We start from the raw sequence: 24,050 nt of genomic DNA on the forward strand, positions 1-24,050 counted from the left end.
TTTCTAGGAATAAGCAAAACTGTGCAGACATTAAATAGATCACAGGTTTCTAGGGCTGCGGTGGGAGCAGAGATTGACTACAAACAGGCACTTTTGGCGTGTTGGAAACTTTTGGGGTGATGCAAGTATTCTAAAAAGGATTGTGGGGCTTCCCTGGTGGCGCAGTGGTTGAGAGTCCGCCTGCCGATGCAGGGGACGCGGGTTCGTGTCCCGGTCCGGGAGGATCCCACATGCCGCGGAGTGGCTGGGCCCGTGAGCCATGGCCGCTGGGCCTGCGCGTCCAGAGCCTGTGCTCCGCAACGGGAGAGGCCACAACAGTGAGAGGCCCGCGTACCGCAAAAAAAAAAAAAATGATTGTGGTGATGGTTACACAGCAGTATAAATTAACTAAAAATCATCCAACTGTACACTTTTATAATGTATTAAATCGTTGGCATATAAATTATACTTCAATAAATCTTTTTTCTTTAAGTCCAATACTATGAAGAAATAATACCATTTTAAACTAGCATACCCACATAATTTATCATTCAAGCCAGAACAATTCTGAGAGTGAAAAGGATTGCTATTAAAACTATGCAAGAAGACAGGTGTGAACAAGGACTGTCCCAGACCAACTGGCTTGAATGGTGCCCCTTTTACAAAACTGTCATTGGACAGCAACAGTTAGTGGCCATCTGTTATGTGCACAGCATCGGAAGGTGATAGAAATACACTTAGGAAGGAGATAGACATGGTCCCTGTCCTTTCGGATTGATGGCACAGTGAGGGAGATAGAAACGAAGGCAGCGACAAGCCCACTGCTGTGGGCACGTCGGGGGAGGCGTCCAAGTCATCCTGGGAAAAGAGAGGAAACTGTGAGCCAGGACTGCAAGGCAGTGGGAGGTAACAAGGACAACAGCAGGCAAAACAGTGACCCAGGCCCTGTTGTGGAACCAGAAAGTAATTCAGTGTCTGTAACATAGCCTAAGGGAAGAGGACAGAGGTGAGTCCTTGTCTCACACTGTTGTGTACTGTGAAAAAAGGGACTGTGGTACTTGCATTTGAAAGTAAAATGTATCATCTGGGCTGGAGATCTAGCAGAGAAAGGGCTGTTTCACCACTCTGGTCAAGTTGGTCACATCGGTCAGCCCTGTGGACCAAGCTCAGACTGAGCGCATGTTCCCAGACACTGTTTTGGGATCCTCTGGGGAGAAAAAAGCACTCTTAATAGGATGTGCTGGTGCCCTAAAGGAGTGTAGAACAGAGGTCATGACTATGGGGAAGAGGAGAAGATGCCTGGGATGATGTGTTTGGATCAGGAAGATAGATACTGTGAAATGCATGCACGTGTTGTCAAGTGGGAATTTTTCCAACAGCAAACAATTCAAGTAACGGACCATTTTTGCACCAGCTGAGCTTGATCTATGGGAACTACTCAGGAGCATGGCAAGAAGCTGCAAACGTGTTCTTCTACCTCTCTCTTCCCAGAAGCTTTCACAAGGAAGCTGGGAGAAATTTTTTGTCAGTCCTATTTTCCACTATGGTTTATGTCTCTCCTTTCTGAGTCCCTTTCATAAAAAAAGGTAGAAACTAATGTATGAGTACTAAGTACTAGACACAAGTCCCACTGGCTTCATTTAACCCTAGAGCTACCCTGTGAGATCTTTGTCATTCTTGTTTCACACATGAGGAAACTCTGAGATTCGATAACTTGCCCCAATTGCACAGTTAGAAAGAAATGGAACTGGAGCCCGCTAAGGCCAGCGTTGACACCAAAACCCATTGCTTTTCGCTCTCCAGCAAGCAGCTTCCAAGAAAAACACTCCAGATCATTTGAGAAGCCATCTGATGTGATTTCTGGGACAACGTACTATCCGGCCAGTGAGGCTGTCTCCCAATCCCAGTTTTTATTGAGAGGGACTTGGAGAGCATCCAATCCATCCCACAAGGTACTTCTAGTGTCTGTCACTATGTGACTCAGCAGGTCGCGGCTCCCTGAGCCCCAATTTCCTCATCCCTAAAATATGAGTTGGGCTAGATCAGTGGCTCTCAAACCTGGTTGATGTCAGGACCCCTTTACACGCTTAAAAATTATTGAGGACCCAGCTTTTGTTTATGTGAGTTATGTCTATGATTATTTACCATTTTAAAAGTTAAAACAGAAACTTTGGAATAACAGTTTCCCAAAACAAAAGGAAATGCAGCGAGATGAGTGGAATTGTTTGACAATTTTGTAAATCTCTCTAATGTCCTACAGCTTAAGACAGCTGGATTCTCTTATCTGCTACATTTGATCTGTTCCGTATCACATGTGATGTAGTCTCTGGAAAACTCCACTGTACTCTTGTGAGAGAAGGAGAGTGAAGAAGGCAAATAATGTCTTACTGGTACCATGGAAATAGCTTTGTCTCCACTTCCCCTGCAGGGGCTTCCAGAGGTCCTGACCACCCCCTTTTTTTAAAAAAAAAAAAAAATTATTTATTTTTGGCTGCGTTGGGTCTTCGTTGCTGTGTGCGGGTTTTCTCTAGTTGCGGTGAGGGTGGGTTATTCTTCGTTGCAGTGGGCGGGCTTCTCACTGCAATGGCTTCTGTTGTTGCGGAGCACAGGCTCTAGGTGCGCAGGCTCAGTAGTTGTGGCATGCGGGCTCGGGAGTTGTGGCTCAAAGGCTCTAGAGCGCAGGCTCAGTAGTTGTAGCACACGGGTTTAGTTGCTCTGCATCATGTGGGATCTTCCAGGACCAGGGCTCGAACCCGTGTCCCCTGCATTGGCAGGTGGATTCTTAACCACTGCGCCACCAGGGAAGCCCCCTGACCACCCTTTGAGAATTGTTTCCTCCAGCACTCAGAATCACCTGGGGGGGTCCTGATAAAATGCACATCTGGCCTATCCCAGACCTGTGGTATCAGAATTCACATTTAATAAGCCTCCTTGCACACTGGAGTTTGGGGACACCAGGGTGGGAGAGCTCCAAGATTCCTGCCAGCCTGGTTCATCCAAAGCTACTGAGTGCCCTGTTTTGGTAGAGTTGGGATTAAGGCCCAGGTCTCAGTGCAGGGCTCGCGGTGGCAGTCAGCTCCTGCTCTCTGGCTTGCCTGGCTTATCAGTTCACATCTCCCTACTCACTTTCCCATTCAGGGAAGTGCTGAGGGCAGCTGGGCACCTCGCTTACAGCTTTAAAATAAATATTAGGCTTGCTTACAGCTATACATTTCTGCATACAGCAGACGCAAGAGAAGTGAAGGACGGAACCCATGGGGCAGGGACCTCCCTTGCCCACAGGAGGAAGTTCTGTGCTAAGCTTGCCCCCCACCCCCTCCACCCCAGGTATCTGTGCAGTGAGTCATCCACAGCTCATGAGTGTCGGGCCAGGCAATGGGAGTATAAAAAAGAAAAAACTATACCCTCAGGAGTGTAAGGTCTGGCTGGTGCAAAACAGGCAAATGTGGAAGCAACTCAAGGAAAAGAACAAATTGCATAAAGAATGTCTCTAGTGGAGAAACCCTAATGTAGAATACTTACATACTAGATAAAGTGGACTGTGACATCGCTTTTAAATTTCAGAGTAAGATTCCACAATTGCACTTAAAAAATATTGTGATTTAATTAACACACAAAAAACCTGGCTATAGTGGGACATTTGCTTACATGGAAGTTATAACAGAACCTGTTAAAACCTATGTTACATAGTAACCTGTGCAGTTGGTGCGATGGAAATAGCCTTGGCCTTGAATCGGTCACAACTGGGCCACTAACTAGCCATTAACTAGCTGCAGTGACTCTAGTAATGTAACATGTGTTGAGCACTTACTATGTGCAAGGCACTGTTAGGTGACATGAAGCATTCACAGAAGCAAAAAGCCTAAAACGCACTGGAGGAGCTAAGCCTTGTTCACAAGCATCTGCACTGGAGGCGGCAGGGTTCAGGGCTGACAGTTAAGATGCCTCGTGCACTGTGGACCGTGCACGTGGGAGATGCGTACTTAATGCCCTGGACCGCCATTCACCAGCACGTCGCCTCTGGTTCCTCAGCTGTACGGGAAGGGGTTCAGTGACACGACCTCCAAAGCCGGGCCCCATCGCCCCCAGCAAGGACATTCCCCGCCTGCTCTCTCTGCGCCTGTTCCTCCACCTGCAAAAAGGTGTCCCACACAAGGTCGTGGTGAGAAGCAACATTTCCTGGCACCCATCACACGTGCCCACGGACAAGAATACACCTCGGACCCTGCCCGGGTGGGTCAATTTCACGCGTCAACCCCAGAGTGCACCGCAGCGACGGGAGGAAAGAGTGATGGACCCTTGGACAACAGGCGGTCAAGTGCCCGCTACATTAGAAAGCGCGGCCCGACGTGAGCCACCACCCTTCCGCACCGAGCCGCGGAGCACAGCCCAGGCCCTACGCGTCCTTTGCCCCGAGCCAGAGCCCGGCCCCCGCCGCCTTTCCCCTAGTCCCGCGCCTGCGCCACGCCCCCCGCGCTCTCTGGGGAGATGGCATCGATGTGCTCGGCGCTCTCCTGAGCCAGCCCTAGGGGTGGGCGGGCCCATTTGCCTCAGGTGGTCTAACAGGCGCCGGGGCGGACCAATGGCGTGGCCACATGGCTCCGCCCCTTCCTTGCGATTGGCCGGCGCTGGAAAGCCGCGGCCTGGGCCTCGGGAGGCGAGCTGGAGAAGAGTTCAGTCCTGGTCGTCCGCGCTGCGGCTCGCTGCTCGCCGGATCTCCTCGGTCCAGCCCGCTCTGCCGCCGCCGCCGCCGCCGCCGCCGCCATGGCCCAGTGAGTGGCCGCCCGCGGGCGGCCGGGGAACTTTCCGAGGGCCGACGCGGAGGCCGGAGTCGCCCCAGACGTCGCCTCGCCCCGGGGGTCTTCTGAGCCCGGCCTCGTGGCGCCCGGAGCCCCGGCCCTCCAGGGAGCCGCCAGACCCCGAGCCAGCCCCGCGGCCTCGCCTTTTCTCGGACCCAGCCCCTCTGCCCCTCGCGGCGGCGCAGGCGGATCCGGTTCCTAGGAAGGGCGCGAGGGGAGGGAACAGGCGTGGCCGCGGGAAGCCCGGGCTGCTGGACGGTCCGGCTGTGGGAGACGGGAGGCCTGGAACGAGTCGTCAGCAGCTCGGATAGAGCGCAGAAGGGGCTTAGTGCCGTGGACCCCCTCCTGCGGGCCTGTTTGGTTGGCCCAGGAGAACATGAGGACCCGTTAAGTGGCAGAGCGGGGTGGCCCGCCTCGAGTTTCACGGAAGGCTGCAAGCCCGGGGTCTAAAGTGCAAAAGGGAGGAGGGGATTAGAGGAAAGTTAAGACGAGTTATCAATCACAGCAAAAGCTAGGAAGCTCAGGGTCCCTGACTTGGAATGAATTAAGTGCAGCTGACGGTTTCCTTTGTTCCTTTCCCCGTCTTTTAGAGCGGATATTGCGCTGATTGGACTGGCTGTGATGGGCCAGAACTTAATTTTGAACATGAACGACCACGGCTTTGTGGTAAGTTAGGAGGGGCACACTCTTCCCTTACGGGTTCTTGTTGCCTTAGTCTGAGTGCTGGTGACCGTTCTGATTCCGAAGAACCCATATAACGTGGAGCATGGTTCTCTTTATATGTGCCCTGTTGCTGCTTAGGACATTTTTGCAAGAGATCGAGAAGCACCACTTTGCATGTGGGTGTGGGAGGGGCAGCTCCACAGTTCTCTGAGGAAGGAGAGTCCTGCTAAATGTATCTGCAGGTTCTGTCAGTTCTGCAGCCTTGAATAAACCTGTCGGTATCCTACGGAGGAGAAGTCCCGCTGGGAGTATAGATTTCTGACTTTATTGCCTGATGGGATCTGGTGAAACGTTCCGGTGTGAATACTAAACTGGCTTAAGTTACAGGATTATCAGTGACAGAAGATAACAGTCTGGAACTAGCTTGTTGCAGATTTGAGTCCTAACCAAATAGCGACAGACTCTCATCTAGCCTGTTAAGTTTTGGGCAGTTGACATTTGCCTATATTCAGTTCTTTGCCTTTTCATCCTATTAAAATTAACTTTATGGGGATCAGTCAGCACTTGAGTGGAGAAAAGGTAGAATCAGGGTCCTACCTCCCCAAAACCTTGGGCTGCATAGACATTCCATTGTCACTTGGTCCTCAGTCTGAAGGTCTTGTATGTCCCAGATCTCCTGATCAGGCCTTTTGTCCTTCTAGGTCTGTGCTTTTAATAGGACAGTCTCCAAAGTTGACGAGTTCTTGGCCAATGAGGCGAAGGGCACCAAGGTGGTTGGTGCTCACTCCTTGGAGGAAATGGTCTCCAAGCTGAAGAAGCCTCGGCGGATCATTCTGCTTGTGAAGGCTGGTCAGGCCGTCGATGATTTCATTACAAAACTGGTGAGGCCAGCTCTCTCCCCGCTGCTACTCGTGTGACAGAACGTCTCTCGTTCCCTTCCTTTAGCTATTTCACTTTTTTTTTTTGGCCGCGTCGGGTCTCTCCCATTCTGGCGCGCGGGCTATAGAGTGTGCAGGCTTAGTTGCCTCGCGGTATGTGGGATCTTAGCTCTCCGACCAGGGATCGAACCCACATCCCCTGCATTGGAAGGCGGAGTCTTAACCACTGGATCCCCAGAGGAGTCCCTCACTTCTTTTTGCTTAAGAAATTTTGTCCCTTTTCAATTTTTGGATATGATCTGCTCAGTTCTGACAAAATGTTGCTTAAAAGTCTCAGTGTTGGTTAACTTGATTGGCACCAATTAAGTAAAAACATACCCTCAAGTGGTAATAATTCTTAGTATATAAAATTCTGAGGACAACAAGAGACACGTCCATAAGAATTCATTATCAACCAGAATAGAAACAGTAGTAATCTCAGTGAGCTCTATCTTTGATATTCAAAAAAAAAAATTATAGTTTTGATTGGGTATTATGAATGTTTAGTGCTAGTCACTATTAAACCTTACTGTCCAAATTTAGAAATAGACTTCATTTTTCTCAGTATTCCTATAAAGCAACAATTCTCAAATTGTTGTATCATTTAATATAAATGACAAGAGATCCCCCTAGGGAGTCCTAGCAAATGTATCTTTTTTTGGAAGAAGAAAGTAGGCACCTGGGTGGTGCTGGCCGTGCTGTGGTAGGTGGCTGCCTCTGTGCAGTTCTGGTCCCTCATCATCAGCTGGGGGGGCATTTGCGTCACAGAGGTGCTGACCTTGGTTCTTTGACACATTGTAGTCTGACCCCTTATTTAGGCTTTCCGCCACCTCAGGGCCAGGGGATAGTGGACCCATTTGTTCGTGGTCACCGCCATCTGTACTCTCCCCAGCTTGTTCTCACCGGAAGCCTGATGGCCACTCCTCCACTGGGGTGTCTGTGGGAGAGGAGGGGCCGAAGGGACAGCTGCCTTTTCCCCAGGGAGCGTGCCCGGCACCTTATGGTCAAAGCGCTGTTGCTGTAAGCTTCTGGGGGGACGCCTCTAGGGCCCCTTTCCTCAACATACCTCTGGGGGAAGATCACACTGTATTAACCAGGAGGATTGCCCTCACCATCAGTAAACGGAAACAACCTCATTGCCAGTGCCCTGCAAAGACATTTTTCATCGTCACCAAGAACTTTATTGAACAACGTATTCATTAATCGAAAGAACTTTTTGGCCAACCCCATCGATACTGAAAAACAGTTCTACAGTACAGTATCAGCTCTGAAAAAACCAAGGCATTAGCCATTTGGAAGAAATGTTTTGTTGTGAGAAGTGTTGTAACAATAAACAAAGGAAAGGGATGAACATTCCTTTCCCAGAGGAGTAATGTTACCAGTGGGGTTGTTTCTACAGGGAGAGGAATTTGTAACCAGTATGCTACCGTTAAAAAAAAAAAAAAAAGACCTAGAAAGGAAGAACGTTGTGATAAAGGACACACCAGACTTTGTGTAGTAAGAGGCCAAAATGCCTATGGTCAGCTACAGACAGAATGGACTGAAAAATGGTAGAGTACTCTTCAGCATAGGACAGTGTTAAGTAATGTTACCTGGAGCCTTGTTGGGGGAGACTGAATAATGAACACAGTACTAAAGCCAGCCTGACTGGTGTGGCGTTGGAAGATACTCTGGTTCAAGGCTTGATCTCTTGCTGCCATCTCCAAGTGGTGGTGATCAAATTGTTTATTCATACAGAAAACCATTTGTTATTTACTGGACCCCTACTCTGTTCTAGGCAGAGATTTTATAGGTCTTTTAGAGCTAATCCAATCTGGGAATAAATATCAGGCAGGTGGTACACATTGGAAACACAGAATTTTCCAAGTAGGTTTTGTTCGTTGTAAAAATCTTAGTTAAAAAGGATTATTTCGGTTGTAGAGAGTTCTGACTGGGTTTGCTAGCCCTGAGCTTTTAAATAGGGTCTAGCTCTAGCCCCAGAGAGGACTGTTGAAGATTAAATAATATATGTATACTTTCAGACAGGGTTTATTTGGGATAAATTCTTGTTTGCTTTAATTGGTCAAGGTATGTTTATTTTTGTCTTTTATTTTTTTGGTCCGCCTTAATGCTGGTGTCTGGTTACAGGTACCCTTGTTGGACACTGGTGACATCATCATCGATGGAGGAAATTCTGAATATAGGGATACCACGGTAAGCATTTTTCAGTCCACATTCTTCCAGGTTCTGAGAACATTCTAGAAAAAAGTACCAGCACTGCACCTGTGACAGAAGAGTCGATGTCTTTCTGTGGTGCTCTTTTGGGATTGGCCATTAAGACATACCTGATGGATGAGGTTCTCATTAGTCACACACGTAACTGAAAAGAATGACTGCTGCTTAGATACGGCAGGCTGGGCGTTTATGCTTAATCTTCCCTTCCTGTCCCGCCACTCCATGATACATCAGTGTGCAATGTGGGTGAGCACCACTGTGCTGATGGTCTCGTGTACAAGGTCGTTTCCTGTAAAACGAGAATGTATGTTTAGCTTTATTATTTCCCTTTGAGGACAGGGTAGCCATATTAAACTTCCATGGATTTTTTTTTTTAATTCCCAAACAGAGGGGATTAGTAAGTCAGAAAGGGGATTAAATTTCCTGAATGACTAGGTTATTAGTGGATCCTTGGGTCATTTAAATCAAATGTGGGATCTCCATACCTGTCTTGTACCTCTTCTCATTCAGTGGGAGAAACTGATTTTAGGGAAGCATGACGAAATTCTTTTTCTCTCATGTAGAGACGGTGTCAAGACCTCAAGGCCAAGGGAATCTTGTTTGTGGGGAGTGGAGTTAGTGGTGGAGAGGATGGGGCCCGGTATGGCCCATCACTTATGCCAGGAGGAAACAAAGAGGCTTGGTGAGTACCAAAGGCACCACCCTTGCGTCGACACAGGGAGCCTGAACCTTGAGAACGGGTGAGCCGTGAGCAGTTCTGCCACCCGATCTCCTCTGTGCAGTCTGAGTGTTGGAGATGGGAGATGCTGGAAATATTTCTTTTATGTATACATTTTTTTGCTTTGACATAACGCGTGTGCCTGTTCCTCCTTTCCTTTTTTCTTCTGTTATTTCCTCTAGCACCAATAATGGAAGTTCTAAGTAGGCTTCAAGGGTTCAGAGGCTTTAATGAGGCAGCTCAGATAATGTCCTGTGCACTGTCTGGACTTAGGAGTAGGGTCTGCCTCTTCAACTCATATATGGTGTATTTAATCATTGTGAGTAGTGGCAAAATCAGACAGGGCCTCTTTCGTCGCAGGGAATGAGGTGGAAAATTTTTATTTGACTGGGGAAAAAAGGAATTTTACACTGCTCACTGTGTTGTGTCTAAGAGGAAGGGTTGGCCGCAGAAGGGGGGGGATGCTTTGGTGATGATGTAGCAGGAGGGCTGTATAAGGCATAGGCTGTGGGTGATGAGCGGGATAGAGGATTAAAATGAAAAGATGCAAGTAATTAATTATACATAATGTAGACTGAAGGAAACACCGCTGTTGAGACTGCAGGAAGAGAGAAAGCCAGATAGAGGATGATAGAGAGATGGAGCAGAAGAGAAAGAAATAGAAAAGGAAGGATCCTTGTGAGGGAGACGTGGGAAGGCAATGCGCTTTTCCGAGTGAGTTTGGTTTCCGAATATTCTAGACTTATATTAGGCATTAAAGTAAGGAGTGATCAAACCTAATCCCCAAAGGTGAGGGGTTGACTGGGGAAGATTAGTCTTCTAATTACCTCCCTAATGATTAAGTCTGGGGATTCTCTTCAGTATGTTAAAGTCTAGAAATAAAGGCCTTCCTGCTTCTCAAAAACTTAAAAATATTTATTTTGGGGTACCGCTAAGTGGGCTGTTACAAATGCAGACAATACACATGAAGAAGTCTGCTATACAGAGGTGCTCTAGTTCTCATTAATACATTTTCTCACACTGACCTGTTAGAAGCAGAAATGGTACTTTTACCTGAAACAATCAGTCAAAGTTCAGGGAAGCTCTAAAAGCTTAAGATGTAGCTACCCCAGCCCCCTCCTCCTGAGCGTTCACTTTGCAGCCCTGTCAAGTTTTGTGTCTTTACCAAAACCCTTTTGTGAAGGCTTTATTGGTCAAAAGTGAGGAGAACAGTAGGGAACAGTGTCAGGAGTTACTCTGTGTGCCTCGGGGAGGCGGGGAAGGAATGAAGAACAGTTGCTTTTTCTCTGGATGATAAGGAATGTAGCTCTTGGAAACGCTGCATGGTTCTTTCTGTCCAGAGTCCTGCTGTGCTTGATAACATACGTCCAGACTGATAGAAGCAGTCGCTACAGGAACGGCTTGGAATCACAGCTTCTTCTGATAGTGCAATAGAAATGTCTTCTGGGGCTTTGCTGACCCTCTTACCCAGCCTTTTTGTCTCCTGTCTCAAATCAGATAGTCCGCAGCATCTGACTGATTTACCTTGAGGACTTAGCTTATTCATTACTTTTTTGTGGGCACTTCCACCGACTGCTAGAAAGGAAACAATTGGCGGGCGGTGGGGAGTCCTTGAGAATTTCGTGGAGACCCAGGCCCCTTGTCAGCAGCTGAACCACCCACTTCCTTCCTACAGGCCCCACATCAAGGCCATCTTCCAGGGCATCGCCGCAAAAGTGGGGACTGGAGAACCCTGCTGTGACTGGGTACGTTGTGGGCCCCCCTGAAGCCAGTTGGCGCCACGGGCATTGACATGACCAGGTGCAGAGCAAGGATCACCATGGTCCCAGCAGTTTGCTTTGTGACATAAGCTCCTCAATGTTTACGTCGCTAGCACAGACAATGCCGAAAATGCATCAATTGTACATGTCCTTGTATCTTAATTGGAGGTTGATATTAAAAGCAGCCCTTGTCAATTCATCTAAAATATGGATTCCTTAAAAAAGGAACATGAAGGGCTTCCCTGGTGGTGCAGTGGTTGAGAGTCCACCTGCTGATTCAGGGGACGCGGGTTCGTGCCCCGGTCTGGGAAGATCCCATGTGCTGCGGAGCGGCTGGGCCCGTGAGCCATGGCCACTGAGCCTGCGTGTCCGGAGCCTGTGCTCTGCAACGGGAGAGGCCACAACAGTGAGAGTCCCGCGTACCACAAAAAAAAAAAAAAAAAAAAAAAAAAAGGAACAGGAATGATGAGGTGAAGTAAGATTTTCTTCGTCATGTTACTTCATGGCTAAAGAGAGGATGTCAAGGGAGTTGCCTGGTGGTCCAGTGGTTAGGACTCTGCACTCTCACCGCTGTGGCCTGGGTTCAATCCCTGCTTGAGGAACTAAGATCCCGCAAGCCGCATGGCGTGGCCAAAAAAAACCCAAAGAGAACAAGAAAGAAAGAATGTCAAGGGGGTAGGGGAGGAAAAGAAAAGAGAGAGAGAATGTCAGAATCAAAAGTGGAGTTTGCTCTCTGGGGTAGGTATTCTGTGCTTAGAACAGAGTAAGCTGCAGCTCTTCGCCCTCACTGAATGTGAAGGAGGCCAAGGCAAATTCTTTCCTTCCCTATATTTTGTGTTGCTGGTAAAATAAATTTTATCCCTTGTTACAGCCTTAGTCCATCCCATGGATGAAAAAAAAAACACTAGGCAGGGGAGACCTGAGTTGTCTTTCTGGCTCTCCATTGACTAGCGGTGTGACATTAGGCAAGTCATTTTCTTCCATGGGCTTCAGTTTTCTCACCTGTCAAATATGGGGGTTGGACTGGATGACCTCCAAGTTCTCTTTAGCTCCTGATCCCCTTGAATTTTATCCTATGTGCCATTTTTATGATGTTAGTTTTGCTTTATATGAGATAAAAGGTAGAGAAGCAATGAGGACTTGGGCCCATGGGGGATGAGGGGAGTCCTCCCCCCAGGCCTGACAGTGCCTGGTGACTAAGCCGCTCCTTACATTTTAACCAGTGGTCACTGAGTTCAGTCAGAACCTGCTTAGCACTGAGAGACACTGGTGCTGTGATTTAGAAGCCTGAGTAATTTTGTCACTAGTGTGAAGGATTGGGAAGGGAGCTTTTGTTCCTTGACAATACACTGCTGCAGTAAAAAAACAAAAAAGTACAGTGACAGTAACTTCTTTTTAGATACATTTAGGACATAAATCATGAGGAAATTAACAGTACTTGCCTGTGTATCTTTTTTTTTTTTTTTTTTTTTTTTTTTATTTTTTATTTTTTTTGCCTGTGTATCTTGATCAACTCCTGTTGACTTCCCATAACCCCAAGCCTTACTCTTAGGTTACTGAAAAGAAAAAGCTGGTATAGATACTAAAAGCAGGCACCCCTTAGCTCAGTTTTGAAGTTACAGGAAGGAAGGGGTGAAGCAAGGTATTATTGGCCATGTTACTTCATGGCCAAAGAAAGTGTCAAAATCAGAAAGGGGGAACTTCCTTGGTGGCACAGTGGTTAGGAGTCTGCCTGCCAGTGCAGGGGGACATGGGTTCGAGTCCTGGCCCGGGAAGATCCCACATGGCGCAGAGCAGCTAAGCCTGTGTGCCACAGCTACTGAGCCTGTGCTCTAGAGCTCGTGAGCCACAACTACTGAAGCCCGCGCGCCTAGAGCCCGTGCTCCGCAGCAATAGAAGCCACCGCAATGAGAAGCCCGTGCACCACAGTGAAGAGTAGCCCCCGCTCACCGCAACTAGAGAAAGCCCGCGCACAGCAATGAGGAGCCAACACAGCCAAAATAAATTAAAAAAAAAAAATCAGAAAGGGTAGGCCAGCGATGGAAACATAGACAGAGGAAGTCTATGTCAGGGTGGCAGTGTGACAGCATCCACCCCAGCAGTGCTGCCAGCACTGGTCCACCGGCAGGCATATCCCTGTCATGGTGACGGGAGTGTCTGACTGCAGAACTCTCCTTGTTCTGACTCCTTGCCTTCCAACCAGTTTTCAGATAATCTGGCTTCCGAAGTAGCTTGTCCACAGGGACAGGATGTGTTGATCAGACTAATAACACTTGTAACCATTAAGATACATAGTTAAATTTCTCATCATAAATTTACAGACTGGTATTCTGATTTTATACATCTTGCCAGCTTTATTAGAAATCAGTACCTTGTCAGTTTTGGGACCCTGGCAAGAACACATTTCTGGGCTTACAAGGGCAGACCTTGCATCTGAGGTCATTTTATCTCTTGGTGGCCATTACAACTACAGTACATTTATATATTGTTTAAAGTACAAGTGACTTAATTAGCTTCTTTTCACCTGCGGTTGCTAGAAAAATAACCAGGGAAAAGAAGACTCCTTTTACTTGTGGGAGGGGGCTGGGGAGTGGGGAGTTACTTTTAATAACAATGAGAAAGAATGGAAAATGTAGGCTAAAGACCTGTGGGTACTTCACAGTGAATTTGGGGATTTTGAAAAACCTTTAAAGGAATGAATTTGGAGTTAGTTTACAATAGCATCGTGCTGGATTGAAGCTTGTATTGAGTTGTTATATGATGATTCTTCTTTTGAAAATACTGTAAATATTTGTTCGTATTTGTTATTTTTTTGTATGGGGAGGGAGTCTTGCCAAAGAACTGGATGTGGACTTCTCTGGTGTATTTCCTGGCTCCCTGAAGACCTCTTGGCGCTTGTGGCTCTAACAGGTCGGGGACGAGGGGGCAGGACACTTTGTGAAGATGGTGCACAACGGGATAGAGTACGGAGACATGCAGCTCATCTGCGAGGCCTACCACCTGATGAAAGACGTCCTGGGCATGGAGCACAAGGAGATGGCAAAGGTGAGTCCTGGGCCCTGGGTGGGGGGAGCGCTGCTCAGGTGAGAAGGCTTTGCTGGTGACGATAAGTCCTTCCTCATTCTTTTTCCCTTGGTCATTCTGGTGGCCTGGATGGACTCAGCCTAATCTAAGGGAAGCTCTCAGTAACAGGACCATAAAATTTGATAGCCAGTCACTAAGCCAGAAGTTCCCAGAGACTCTTGGTGTAATCCTCTCTCCCAGTCAGGGACCCTGACTGTGTGTCAGGCCTGTGTCACTTAATTGCCTGGTCTCGTTTGATCCTCCGTTGGTCCCATGTGGGAGGTGCAGCAGAAGCTCGCTTTTCTGATCCAGGTGGGACTGGCTGTTAGACAGCTATTCAAAAAAAGGTAGTCAAAGTTGGGAAACGTAGCATTTCCCCCAACATTTTATTATGAAAATGTTCAAACATACAACAAAATTGAAAGAATTGGACAGTGATCAGTTACATACACACAACCTAGATTCTACCATTAACATTTTACTCTGCTTACTTTGTCGAATATTGTCCATCCGTCTATTAGTTTTATCTTTTTTAAAAATACACTTCAAAGTAAACTGCAGACATTTGTACTGTTTTCTGTAAATACTGCAGCATCATTAACTAGGCAAACATGTAATTGAAAATATAGGAAGGTGCGTTCAGTCACCCATCATTTCATGGAGAGCCAGGTCCTTTTACGTGTGGCTCTGCTGATTAGCATTCTAATCAACTTTCTTATCTAGAGTTTGTAGTTCCAGTTATTTCAAGTGGAACATGATTTAAAGACACTTTCGAGGCACACAGTGCAGAATCCTTCCAGATTTTTTATATTCTTTTCCCTCCTAATTTTAAAATTTGTGTTGGGAATTCCCTGGTTGCCCAGTGGTTAGGACTCTGCACTCTCACTGCCAAGGGCCTGGGTTCAACCCCTGGTTGGGGAACTAAGATCCCACAAGCCATGCAGTGTGGCCAAAAAAAAAAAAAAAAACTGCGTCATCCCCACTTATTTTGTTCCACTAACTTGCCTTTATTGTTCTTTCCAAAACAGTTTGACTTAGTTTTCATAGAAACATTGCTTTTCTTTTTGTGTTCATATTTAATTGGTTTATATAATATGAGTGCCAGGCACTGTTTTATGTTGGGGATATATTAGTGGAAAAAACAAAGTCCCTGCCCTCATGGCCCTTGGAAAGATAGACAGTAATGACTGAATATATAAAACTTGTTCGTGATCACTATTATAAAGAAAAGTAAATGGGAGGAAGAGGCTGCTCTAGATCGGGTGATCAAGGAAAGTGACTGTACGAAAACCCAAGCGAGGTGAGGGGACACCTGGCTCTGAGGAAAGCACTGGCCTGGTGACCAGAAAATCAGCATGAACAGGTTGAAATCAGAAGCAGCTGACTGTTGGTTAGCATAAAACTCAGCTGGTGGCAGAAGTGTTCGGGTGTCCTGTAGAGGAGCCTGGTAGCCTCAGGGGTTGAGCAGGTTGTGAGCATTGGTCAATATTTACATGGGAAAGGGATGAATCAGTTAAGGGAGCATCTCCGGTATAATCCTAGGTTCTCCCACATTGTTTTCTTTCACATCCTGCACACAGGCCTTTGAGGAATGGAATAAGACAGAGCTGGACTCATTCCTGATTGAGATCACAGCCAATATTCTCAGGTTCCAAGATACTGATGGCAAACACCTGCTGCCAAAGATCAGGGACAGCGCGGGGCAGAAGGGCACCGGGAAGTGGACCGCCATCTCTGCCCTGGAGTACGGCGTCCCCGTCACGCTCATCGGTAACGCTCAGCTTTGGATTGAACCTTTTCATCTCACTGTTTTGACCCTGGTGTCTTTCTGGCAACTAAGAGTTACCAGATCTCTCAGAGAATCTGTTCAACCCTAGTCGGCTTTCCGAGTGTGGTCTGCTCTTTCTGCCCTTGAATAAGTTGACAGTGTGAGAGAGGCTGAAGCTGCTTTTGAATCTCTTCTTTGTAATCCTTCTGTCAAGAATGTGAGCTTTGAGATAAATTCAAAAGTTACTAACTGTCTTAGCCAGTTTGACTTTGGGGATCGTTTTAACATTAGTGATTAAATTATAGTCAATGACCTAAGATCTTTCTAATAGGGAAGCTAACTGTAATGGAATTTTTCATACAAAAGTTCACAGAATAATAAAAGTTTATGTATTCAACATTTATTACTATTTTGCTGAGGTTTTTTTCTCAGATATTTGAGGAATAAAATATTACCTAAGCATTTCCAGTCCTTTAATATTCTTTTCCTAAGTTCCTTCCCCTTTTTCTTTTAGAAGAAAACTACTGTCCTGAAGTGAGTGTATATCCTTCCCATCCATGTTTTTTATCTTGTCTTAATGAGCTAAGCATCAAACTCAAAAAGTTGTAGAGAGAAGGAAATAATAAAAAGCAGAAATAAAACAAAAATAATAAGGGGATTAACACAACTACATTATGGTTCTTTAAGAATAAGATAGATACGTTCTGTCAAGATTGGAAAAGGAGAATGGAGGCTCCTGGTCTGCTTAATGAAGGCTGATCTTTGCTCCTGGCAGAATGGTTCCCCCTGCAGTAATAAAACAAGTTTTCTTGTTGGCTCTTCCAGACATAGGTTGCCTTTCCCTCTCTAGTCTCCTCCTGCCTTTGGTTTCCTGTTAATTATGCCTGACTGTGTTTACAGTGGACTGGGTAGTTGCAGGCACAGTAAGGAGGGAAGCAGTTTGCTTAGTGCAGCTCTACAGAGAAGGAAGTTGACTGCTTTTTAGCTAATCTGAGTGCTCCCCTGGGCGGGGGCCGAAGGGGACAGTAACTGGGAGCAGTTTATTCATCACTGCCTCAAAAAGAGTCCTACTCTCTTGTTGCGGAGACTTTGTACCCTACCTTCCAGCTGATGGTAGTCAGGCTTCCTCCCTGGCTGCGTGCCATTCTTGTTTGTTGAACTGATGGGGAAATGAGTCTTCCAGCTAATCTTTAGGTAACCCCCGGAGGGTTACGCCACACTCGCCTCTTCCTGCTTTTTGTCTTCTGAAGCTTCCGCCTAAGAATGCTAAGTCATCCTGTGTGTGCACTGCAGGCGCCCAGAGAGCTGGGCAAGGACAAGGACAGGGAGACACCTGCTCTCAAGTTTATGGCCAGAACCCTCTCCTCAGAAATAAAGTCCTCTGTTAGTTCCCAAAGGTTTTACTTCATTCTGTCTGTTGGGGGAAAAAATGGTTAATTAATTATATAAAGTGTCAACTGGGCAAGCATTTATAAGTGATAATTTTTAAGATACTAATATCTTAATATTAAAATACCATATTGGGGACTTCCCTGGCGGTCCAGTGGTTAAGAATCCGCCTTCCAGTACAGGGACGCGGGTCCGAGCCCTGGTCGGGGAACTAAGATCCCACATGCTGCACAGCACAGCCCCCCTCCCCAAAATATTGAAATATTTTTTATTCAAATGAAGTCAAATTGTGAAACTGTAATGGTGACCATGGACATAGCAAAAACTAAACCGTAAGAATTAGAAAATGGAGTTTTTTGAAAGGAGAAGTCTCAGTGTACTCGTTTCAAAGTGATGAGTATTAGTGCTTCAAAAGAAAAGAAATGAAGTCTTTGGTGACCATTTATAAATTAAAGTCCTCGCAAATGAAACTGAAATTTTACTGGAGGACTAACACTGAGTAATTCTTAATGATGGTGGTTTTGCTCTTCGTTTTTTCCCCATAAAATTCCCCTTTGAAGTTCATGGTGATCTTTGAGGTTGAATACGTATATTTATGTTGGAGACTGACTTGGAGTTTTCATTTTCAAATTAACTGTTAGAGCTTTTTATGAAAGTTCTTTCTGATGCAGGTTAGCTTTGCGGCCGAAGGTTGAGACTTTGCGCTCGAGGTAAAACTGGAAATCGTGCTGCATTGCTCTTTTCCCTCATCTTCTCTGGCTCGTGTGCGCTCCTCCTCGGGTTCTGCCTGTGAGTTGTGGTGACTTGTTATCTCCCCCTCCCCCCACATAGGAGAAGCGGTCTTTGCTCGATGCTTATCATCTCTGAAGGATGAGAGGATTCAAGCCGGCCAAAAGCTGAAGGGGCCTCAAAAGGTCCAGTTCGAAGGAGATAAGAAATCATTCCTGGAGGACATTCGAAAGGTGGGGTGCCGCCCCGCAGTGGCAGCGGGGATGGGACTGGTGGGGAGAAGACCCCGAGGCCATGGGGAGGACGTGGGGTCTGTCCAGCCTTGCCCGTTGATCTGATATGCAGCCTTTCCTAAACCCTGTCCTCGTTAGAGCTGCACTGCGGTGGCCGGCGGGGGCGGGGGGTGGGGGGGGAGGGGATTAGGCAGCTGTGGGCCAGCCGCAGTTCTGATGAGTCTTTGTGCCCTCCTTTAGGCCCTCTATGCTTCCAAGATCATCTCTTATGCTCAGGGCTTTATGCTGCTAAGACAGGCAGCCACTGAATTTGGCTGGACCCTCAACTATGGTGGCATTGCCCTGATGTGGAGGGGGGGCTGCATCATCAGGAGGTGAGTGGTCGGGGGACCTGCCACCTGCCGTGCGGGAGCGCTGTGGTCTTAGGGCGCTCTCGGGGACGGTTTCCCTGGAACTGATACAGTGAGTCCTCTCGCTGGGACGCTGGCAACCAGGCAGGTTTAGGTGTCACATCTCACTTTCTTCCTGCACGTCAGTTATTCTAACTCGAGTGTCCATCCTACCCCGTCTAAAGTAGTTCTTTGAGCACGGTTGGCCCTTGGCCCTCACCTCTCGGGACCTGGGCTGTCTGTATTCACGGCACGTACAGCGAGCTGGTGGGGATGGGGGGACAGGTGCCTTCATACCTCGCGAGGGTATCTGTCAGCTTCCAACTTACTTCCCCTGCTTTCTGCCAGGTGTTCAGCCTGCTAGTTAAGATTCATTGATTTTTTTCCCTCTTGATTATTTCAGTGTATTCCTAGGAAAGATAAAAGATGCATTTGATCGAAACCCAGGACTTCAGAACCTACTACTAGATGACTTCTTTAAGTCAGCTGTGGAAAACTGCCAGGTATGTAGCCCAGAGCTGGGTAGTATGGGAATTCTGTCTTAGTGAGTTTTGCTCTGGGGGGTCTGCTTTTTCATTTATGCATGAAAATCTGTTGTCTTTTCTGTGAGCTAATCACTAGTCTTTGGCTTTACTTTTTTGCTCAGGACTCCTGGCGGCGGGCAGTCAGTACTGGTGTCCAGACAGGCATTCCCATGCCCTGCTTCACCACTGCTCTTTCCTTCTACGATGGATACAGACATGAGATGCTGCCAGCCAACCTAATCCAGGTGAGCTTTTGGAGTAGGCGATGGACATGCACCTGGGTGGTGCCTAGGGTCACGTGCCTGCGTCTGTCCCATAACCAATAACCCATTTCTTGTTTGCTAGGCTCAGCGCGATTACTTCGGGGCTCACACCTATGAACTCTCGAACAAGCCAGGACAGTTTATCCACACCAACTGGACAGGCCACGGTGGCAGCGTGTCCTCGTCTTCATACAATGCCTGATGAGATTCTGTTACGCGCCACGACTCCACAGACCGGTACATTCCACTTGCCACACAGCACTGCTTACATGGCCCTTTGCCCTACTTTCTGCTCAGATCTTTGAAAATAAAGTGTCGTAAGAGACTCCTGAAGAGTCAACCCGAGTTTATTTGTAAAGTAGATCTGTGAGAACCATCACGTCCTCTGCCCTGGCCTCTTGGGATGGAGCAGAAATTGAGCGTGTGCGCGACCTCGAGAGCCAGCTCCCTGAGGCGGTGTTTCCTGCGTGTCCCCCATGGGTTAGGGAGACAGAGCTCTTCTCACGTAGGTGGGAAAGGTTTTTGTGGAATTTGATCAAACTGGAGTCTTTGTATCATGCAGCTGAATTCCTTTTTGCCTTTATTTAATAAAAATTTAAAAAAAAAGAAAAGAAAAATCATATTTATGCTTCTCCAGATTCTTAAATATTCTCACCTTATCCACACTGAGCCATATCCTCATTGGTAGAACGATGTGCACCCGGTTTCATTACATTTGAATTAGTTTATTTCCTTCCTTTATTTAGCCTTCTTAAATATTTTCCTCTTTGTTTTCTTTAAAAAAAAAAAGAAAAGACCTCAATAATAGTACCAGGAACAGCAAAGTTAGGTAATGATTAACTCTGGAGGGAAGGGTGAGGAGAGGTAGTCAGGGGGTGGGTTTACAGGCTTTTGACTTTGGACAAATTATTTAATCTATCTGGCCTCAGTCTTCTCATTTGTAAAATGGGGATAATCATCGTACCTGCCTCCTTAAGGTTATTTTGAAGATTCACCTAGTATAAACAGACCGACACTTGACAAATAATAAGCACCTACTAAGTGGTAATTATTATTATTACCACTTCAGGTGTGCCTGTCCCTGAAGCAGTGGCATTTCTGAGAGTTAGAAACCAAATGTTACTTCTCAGCACTCACTGGTGAATTCACTTTGGAAACCGGCCCTCAAAAAGTTCCTGGCAGGGCTCCTCTGTGTGCTCAAGTAACGACAGACAGATCTTAACTGAATACACTACCACCATAACCCCTTCACCACCACCCTGCCAGGAGGTGGATCTTGGGAAAAAAAGGCAGATTCTGAGTCAGCAGGTCTGGGGTGGGGCCCCACATTCTGTATTTCTAACGAGCAACCAGGTGAGGCCATTATTGGCACAGTCAGGGCAAAATAAACGGAAGCTCCTTTATCGCTAAAAGAATATAACCGTCCTTTGCCTAGGTCCTTGACGGAGTTTTTTTTTTACTATATATACGATTTCATGCCTTTGGAACTTTACATCCCGTGACTTATTTGAAAAATTAATGTCTGCCACACAGTGAATACTATTTAAGGTTGACTATTACCTACTTCCTGCTGAAGGGGAGGTGGTCAAACAATTCTGAAAGTGGATAGAGGTGGCCACGGACGGGTTCTGCCCCCAGCCAGGTCCTGTCCAGCCTAACTGCCACAGGGACAGTCTGGTGGCCATTCCAGCAAAGGGCCTCCCTTGGCAGAGACTGTGGGCCTATTATCTTTCTGCTTTCTTTCTGCTTCCATTTGAGACACAGTGGAGTTAAGACATATGGATCAGGCAAGGGAGCAGACAGGACCTCTCAGCAGAGGCTTTAGGCAGGGGGTTTACAGGTGTTACATTTCTTTGAGGCAGATGTGGAGCCATCTTTTTTTTTTTTTTTTTTTTTTTTTTTTTTTTTTTTTTTTTTTTTTTTTGCGGTACGCAGGCCTCTCATTGTCGTGGCCTCTCCCACTGCGGAGCACAGGCTCCGGACGCGCAGGCTCAGCGGCCATGGCTCACGGGCCCAGCCGCTCCGCGGCATGTGGGATCTTCCCAAACCGGGGCACGAACCCGTGTCCCCTGCATCGGCAGGCGGACTCTCAACCACTGCGCCACCAGGGAAGCCCGAGCCATCTTTTTAGGAGGGGTAGAGAGACCGTCAGGATGTATATACTATGTTTAGTATGTATGTTAGCACAGACATGTTCGCTGTTTAGTAATAGATATGCTGTTCCAGTAACAAACCACCGCAAACTCAGTGGTGTGATATCACCACCATTTTTATCATTCTCCTAATTCTGAGGGTCAGGAAGTTGGTACAGGAGCGACAGCTTGTCTCTGTTCCACAATGTCTTGGAGCCTCAGCTAAGACTTGAAAGTTGGGGGTGAGTCCATGGCTGGGATCACTTGGAGGTGTCTGTCTCCTTCATTCATTGGGCGCTTGATGCTGGCTGGGACCTCAGCTAGGGCTACCAGCTGGAAAGGTGCACGGCGGCCTCACCACGTGGCCTTAGCCTAGGCAAACTTCTTATTTGGTGGCCCAGGGCTTCAAAGGGGAGTGTTCCAGCTAACAAAATGGATACCACATTGCCTTTTAAGACCTAGCCATGGATGTGACACGGCATTATTTCTGCCACATTATATCAGTTACAGGTGAGTCATAAGCTCTCTAAATTCAAGGGAAGGAGTATGAGGCTTTACCTCTTGATGGCAGAGTGGCAAAGTTCTAGAAGAGCATGTGGGTCAGGAGATTTTTTTTTTCCCCCCAAATATAATCTGCCACGTATGCTTCCCTAGAAAAGGACAATTTGTTACATGGGGAAGTTGGGAACTCTGGCCCTATTTGGGGGTTTTCCTGAGGGCCTCATACAGTATTTATGGAATATATAAGAATATAATAATAGCTAACAGAGTGTGTGCCAGGCACTTTTTTTTTTAAATTTATTTTATTTTTTTCTTTTTTGGCCGCGTTGGGTCTTTGTTGCTTGCTGCACGCGGGCTTTTCTCTAGTTGCAGCAAGCAGGGGCTACGCTTCGTTGCAGTGCGCGGGCTTCTCTGTGTGGTGGCACGGGCTCTAGACGCGTGGGCTCCGTAGTGCGGTGCACAGGTTTAGCTGCTCCGTGGCACATGGGATCTTCCTGGACCAGGGATCAAACCCGTGTCCCCTGCATTGGCAGGCGGATTCTTAACCACTGTGCCACCAGAGAAGCTCCCAGGCACTGTTTTTTGTTGTTGTTGTTTTTGCGGTACGCGGGCTTCTCACTGTTGTGGCCTCTCCCGTTGCGGAGCACAGGCTCCGGACGCGCAGGCTCAGCGGCCATGGCTCACGGGCCCAGCCGCTCCGCGGCATGTGGGATCTTCCCGGACCGGGGCACGAACCCGTGTCCCCTGCATCGGCAGGTGGACTCTCAACCACTGTGCCACCAGGGAAGCCCCCAGGCACTATTTTAAGTTTACTCATTTAATACAACAGCCTCTGAAGTAGGTACTACCATTATCCCCAATTTACAGATGAAGCCCAAGGATGTGAAGTAACTTGTCCAAGATCACATAGCTCCTGCAGAATTGAAAATTGAGCCCCAGCAATCTGGTGCCAGAATCCATGCACTTAATCATCAGACTATCTTACTACTCAATGTGTACGATGCATTACTCATTGGCAGATGTACTGTACACCTACTATGCGCCAAGCACCGTGCTGGGAACCATTTGTTTAGTGGTGAGAGAATTTGAAAGTCTTGACCTCATGAGCTCCTAGAATACATATAACAGCCGATGGAGATGGAGTTCTGAATCAGCATTTTACAATGCAAATTTAGGGAAAATAAATGATTAAACATTTATGGTACCCTATTTAATGCAGCTGGAAGGGGCTCAGGAAACCTGCAGTGTCCTTGCCTTATTTATGGTGAGGGCAGTGGGACGAGAGAAGAGGATAAGACTGTGGACTCAGAAGCCAGGCTGCTCATAATCAAATCTGGGCTCTACCACCTCCTAGCAGTTCAACCTCTGACAAAGTCCTTTCACCTCTGGGATACTCTTCCCTCATATGTAAAATGGGGGTAACAGCACCCACCTCCGAGGGCAGGGCACCTAGGGCACAGCCAGGAGCAAGTCAGCGCTCAGTGTTAACCAAGGAGCAAGAGGGCCTTCTCGGCACAATGCTGACGCCTAGTGGCCAGTTTACATGCCAGCTTTTCATCCTGTGAAAATAGTCCCAACCAATCACAGTTGACCCTTGAAAAAGAGGTGGGTGGGTAGGGGTGCTGATCCCCACTTTCCCCCTCCTGCAGTTGAAAATCTGCGTATAATTTATAGTGGGCCCTCCAAGTGTGTGGTTTGGCACACAAAGATTCGACCCACCGCGGATCGTGTAGTGCTGTATAGCATTTAGTACTGAGAAAAACCCTTGTGCAAGTGGACCCGTGCACTTCAAACCCGTGTTGTTCAGAAGGTCAGTGTACGTCCATTTTCTGTAACGTAATACCTCAGCCCTGGACCTCTCTATTCAGATCCTAAAGGGTTAGGGTATTCTGCACGTGTCACTGGAATAATGCTCTTTCAGCCTGGGAAGCAGCTGCTTTGAAGTGAGATACCTTGCAAGGTAAAAAGCACAGGCGCTGCCTGGGAAATAATTGTTACTGCTTCTTGAA

The 24,050-nt window shown here is 47.2% G+C and overlaps 1 protein-coding gene across 1 annotated transcript; it reads left to right on the forward strand.

Annotated features, from left to right (window-relative positions):
- The first annotated feature begins 4,630 nt into the window (after positions 1-4,630).
- Positions 4,631-20,005, forward strand: PGD (phosphogluconate dehydrogenase). Its single transcript, XM_032622650.1, has 13 exons — positions 4,631-4,751; positions 5,369-5,444; positions 6,143-6,322; positions 8,486-8,551; positions 9,136-9,254; positions 10,966-11,035; positions 13,961-14,095; positions 15,694-15,883; positions 18,102-18,232; positions 18,473-18,606; positions 19,025-19,124; positions 19,268-19,390; positions 19,491-20,005. Exons 1-13 carry the CDS (start codon positions 4,744-4,746, stop codon positions 19,608-19,610), a joined length of 1,452 nt encoding a protein of 483 aa, XP_032478541.1. The 5' UTR covers positions 4,631-4,743; the 3' UTR covers positions 19,611-20,005.
- Positions 20,006-24,050: the final 4,045 nt, after the last annotated feature.

The sequence above is a fragment of the Phocoena sinus genome, chromosome 1 (assembly GCF_008692025.1).
Source record: "Phocoena sinus isolate mPhoSin1 chromosome 1, mPhoSin1.pri, whole genome shotgun sequence".
In the NCBI taxonomy this organism is placed as follows: Eukaryota; Metazoa; Chordata; class Mammalia; order Artiodactyla; family Phocoenidae; genus Phocoena; species Phocoena sinus.

Excerpts from the sequence above, each read along its gene's own strand:
- PGD (XM_032622650.1), top strand. Across the intron at positions 8,552-9,135 it reads CTGAATATAGGGATACCACG|AGACGGTGTCAAGACCTCAA; the intron begins GTAAGCATTTTT and ends TCTCTCATGTAG. Across the intron at positions 18,233-18,472 it reads TCCTGGAGGACATTCGAAAG|GCCCTCTATGCTTCCAAGAT; the intron begins GTGGGGTGCCGC and ends GCCCTCCTTTAG.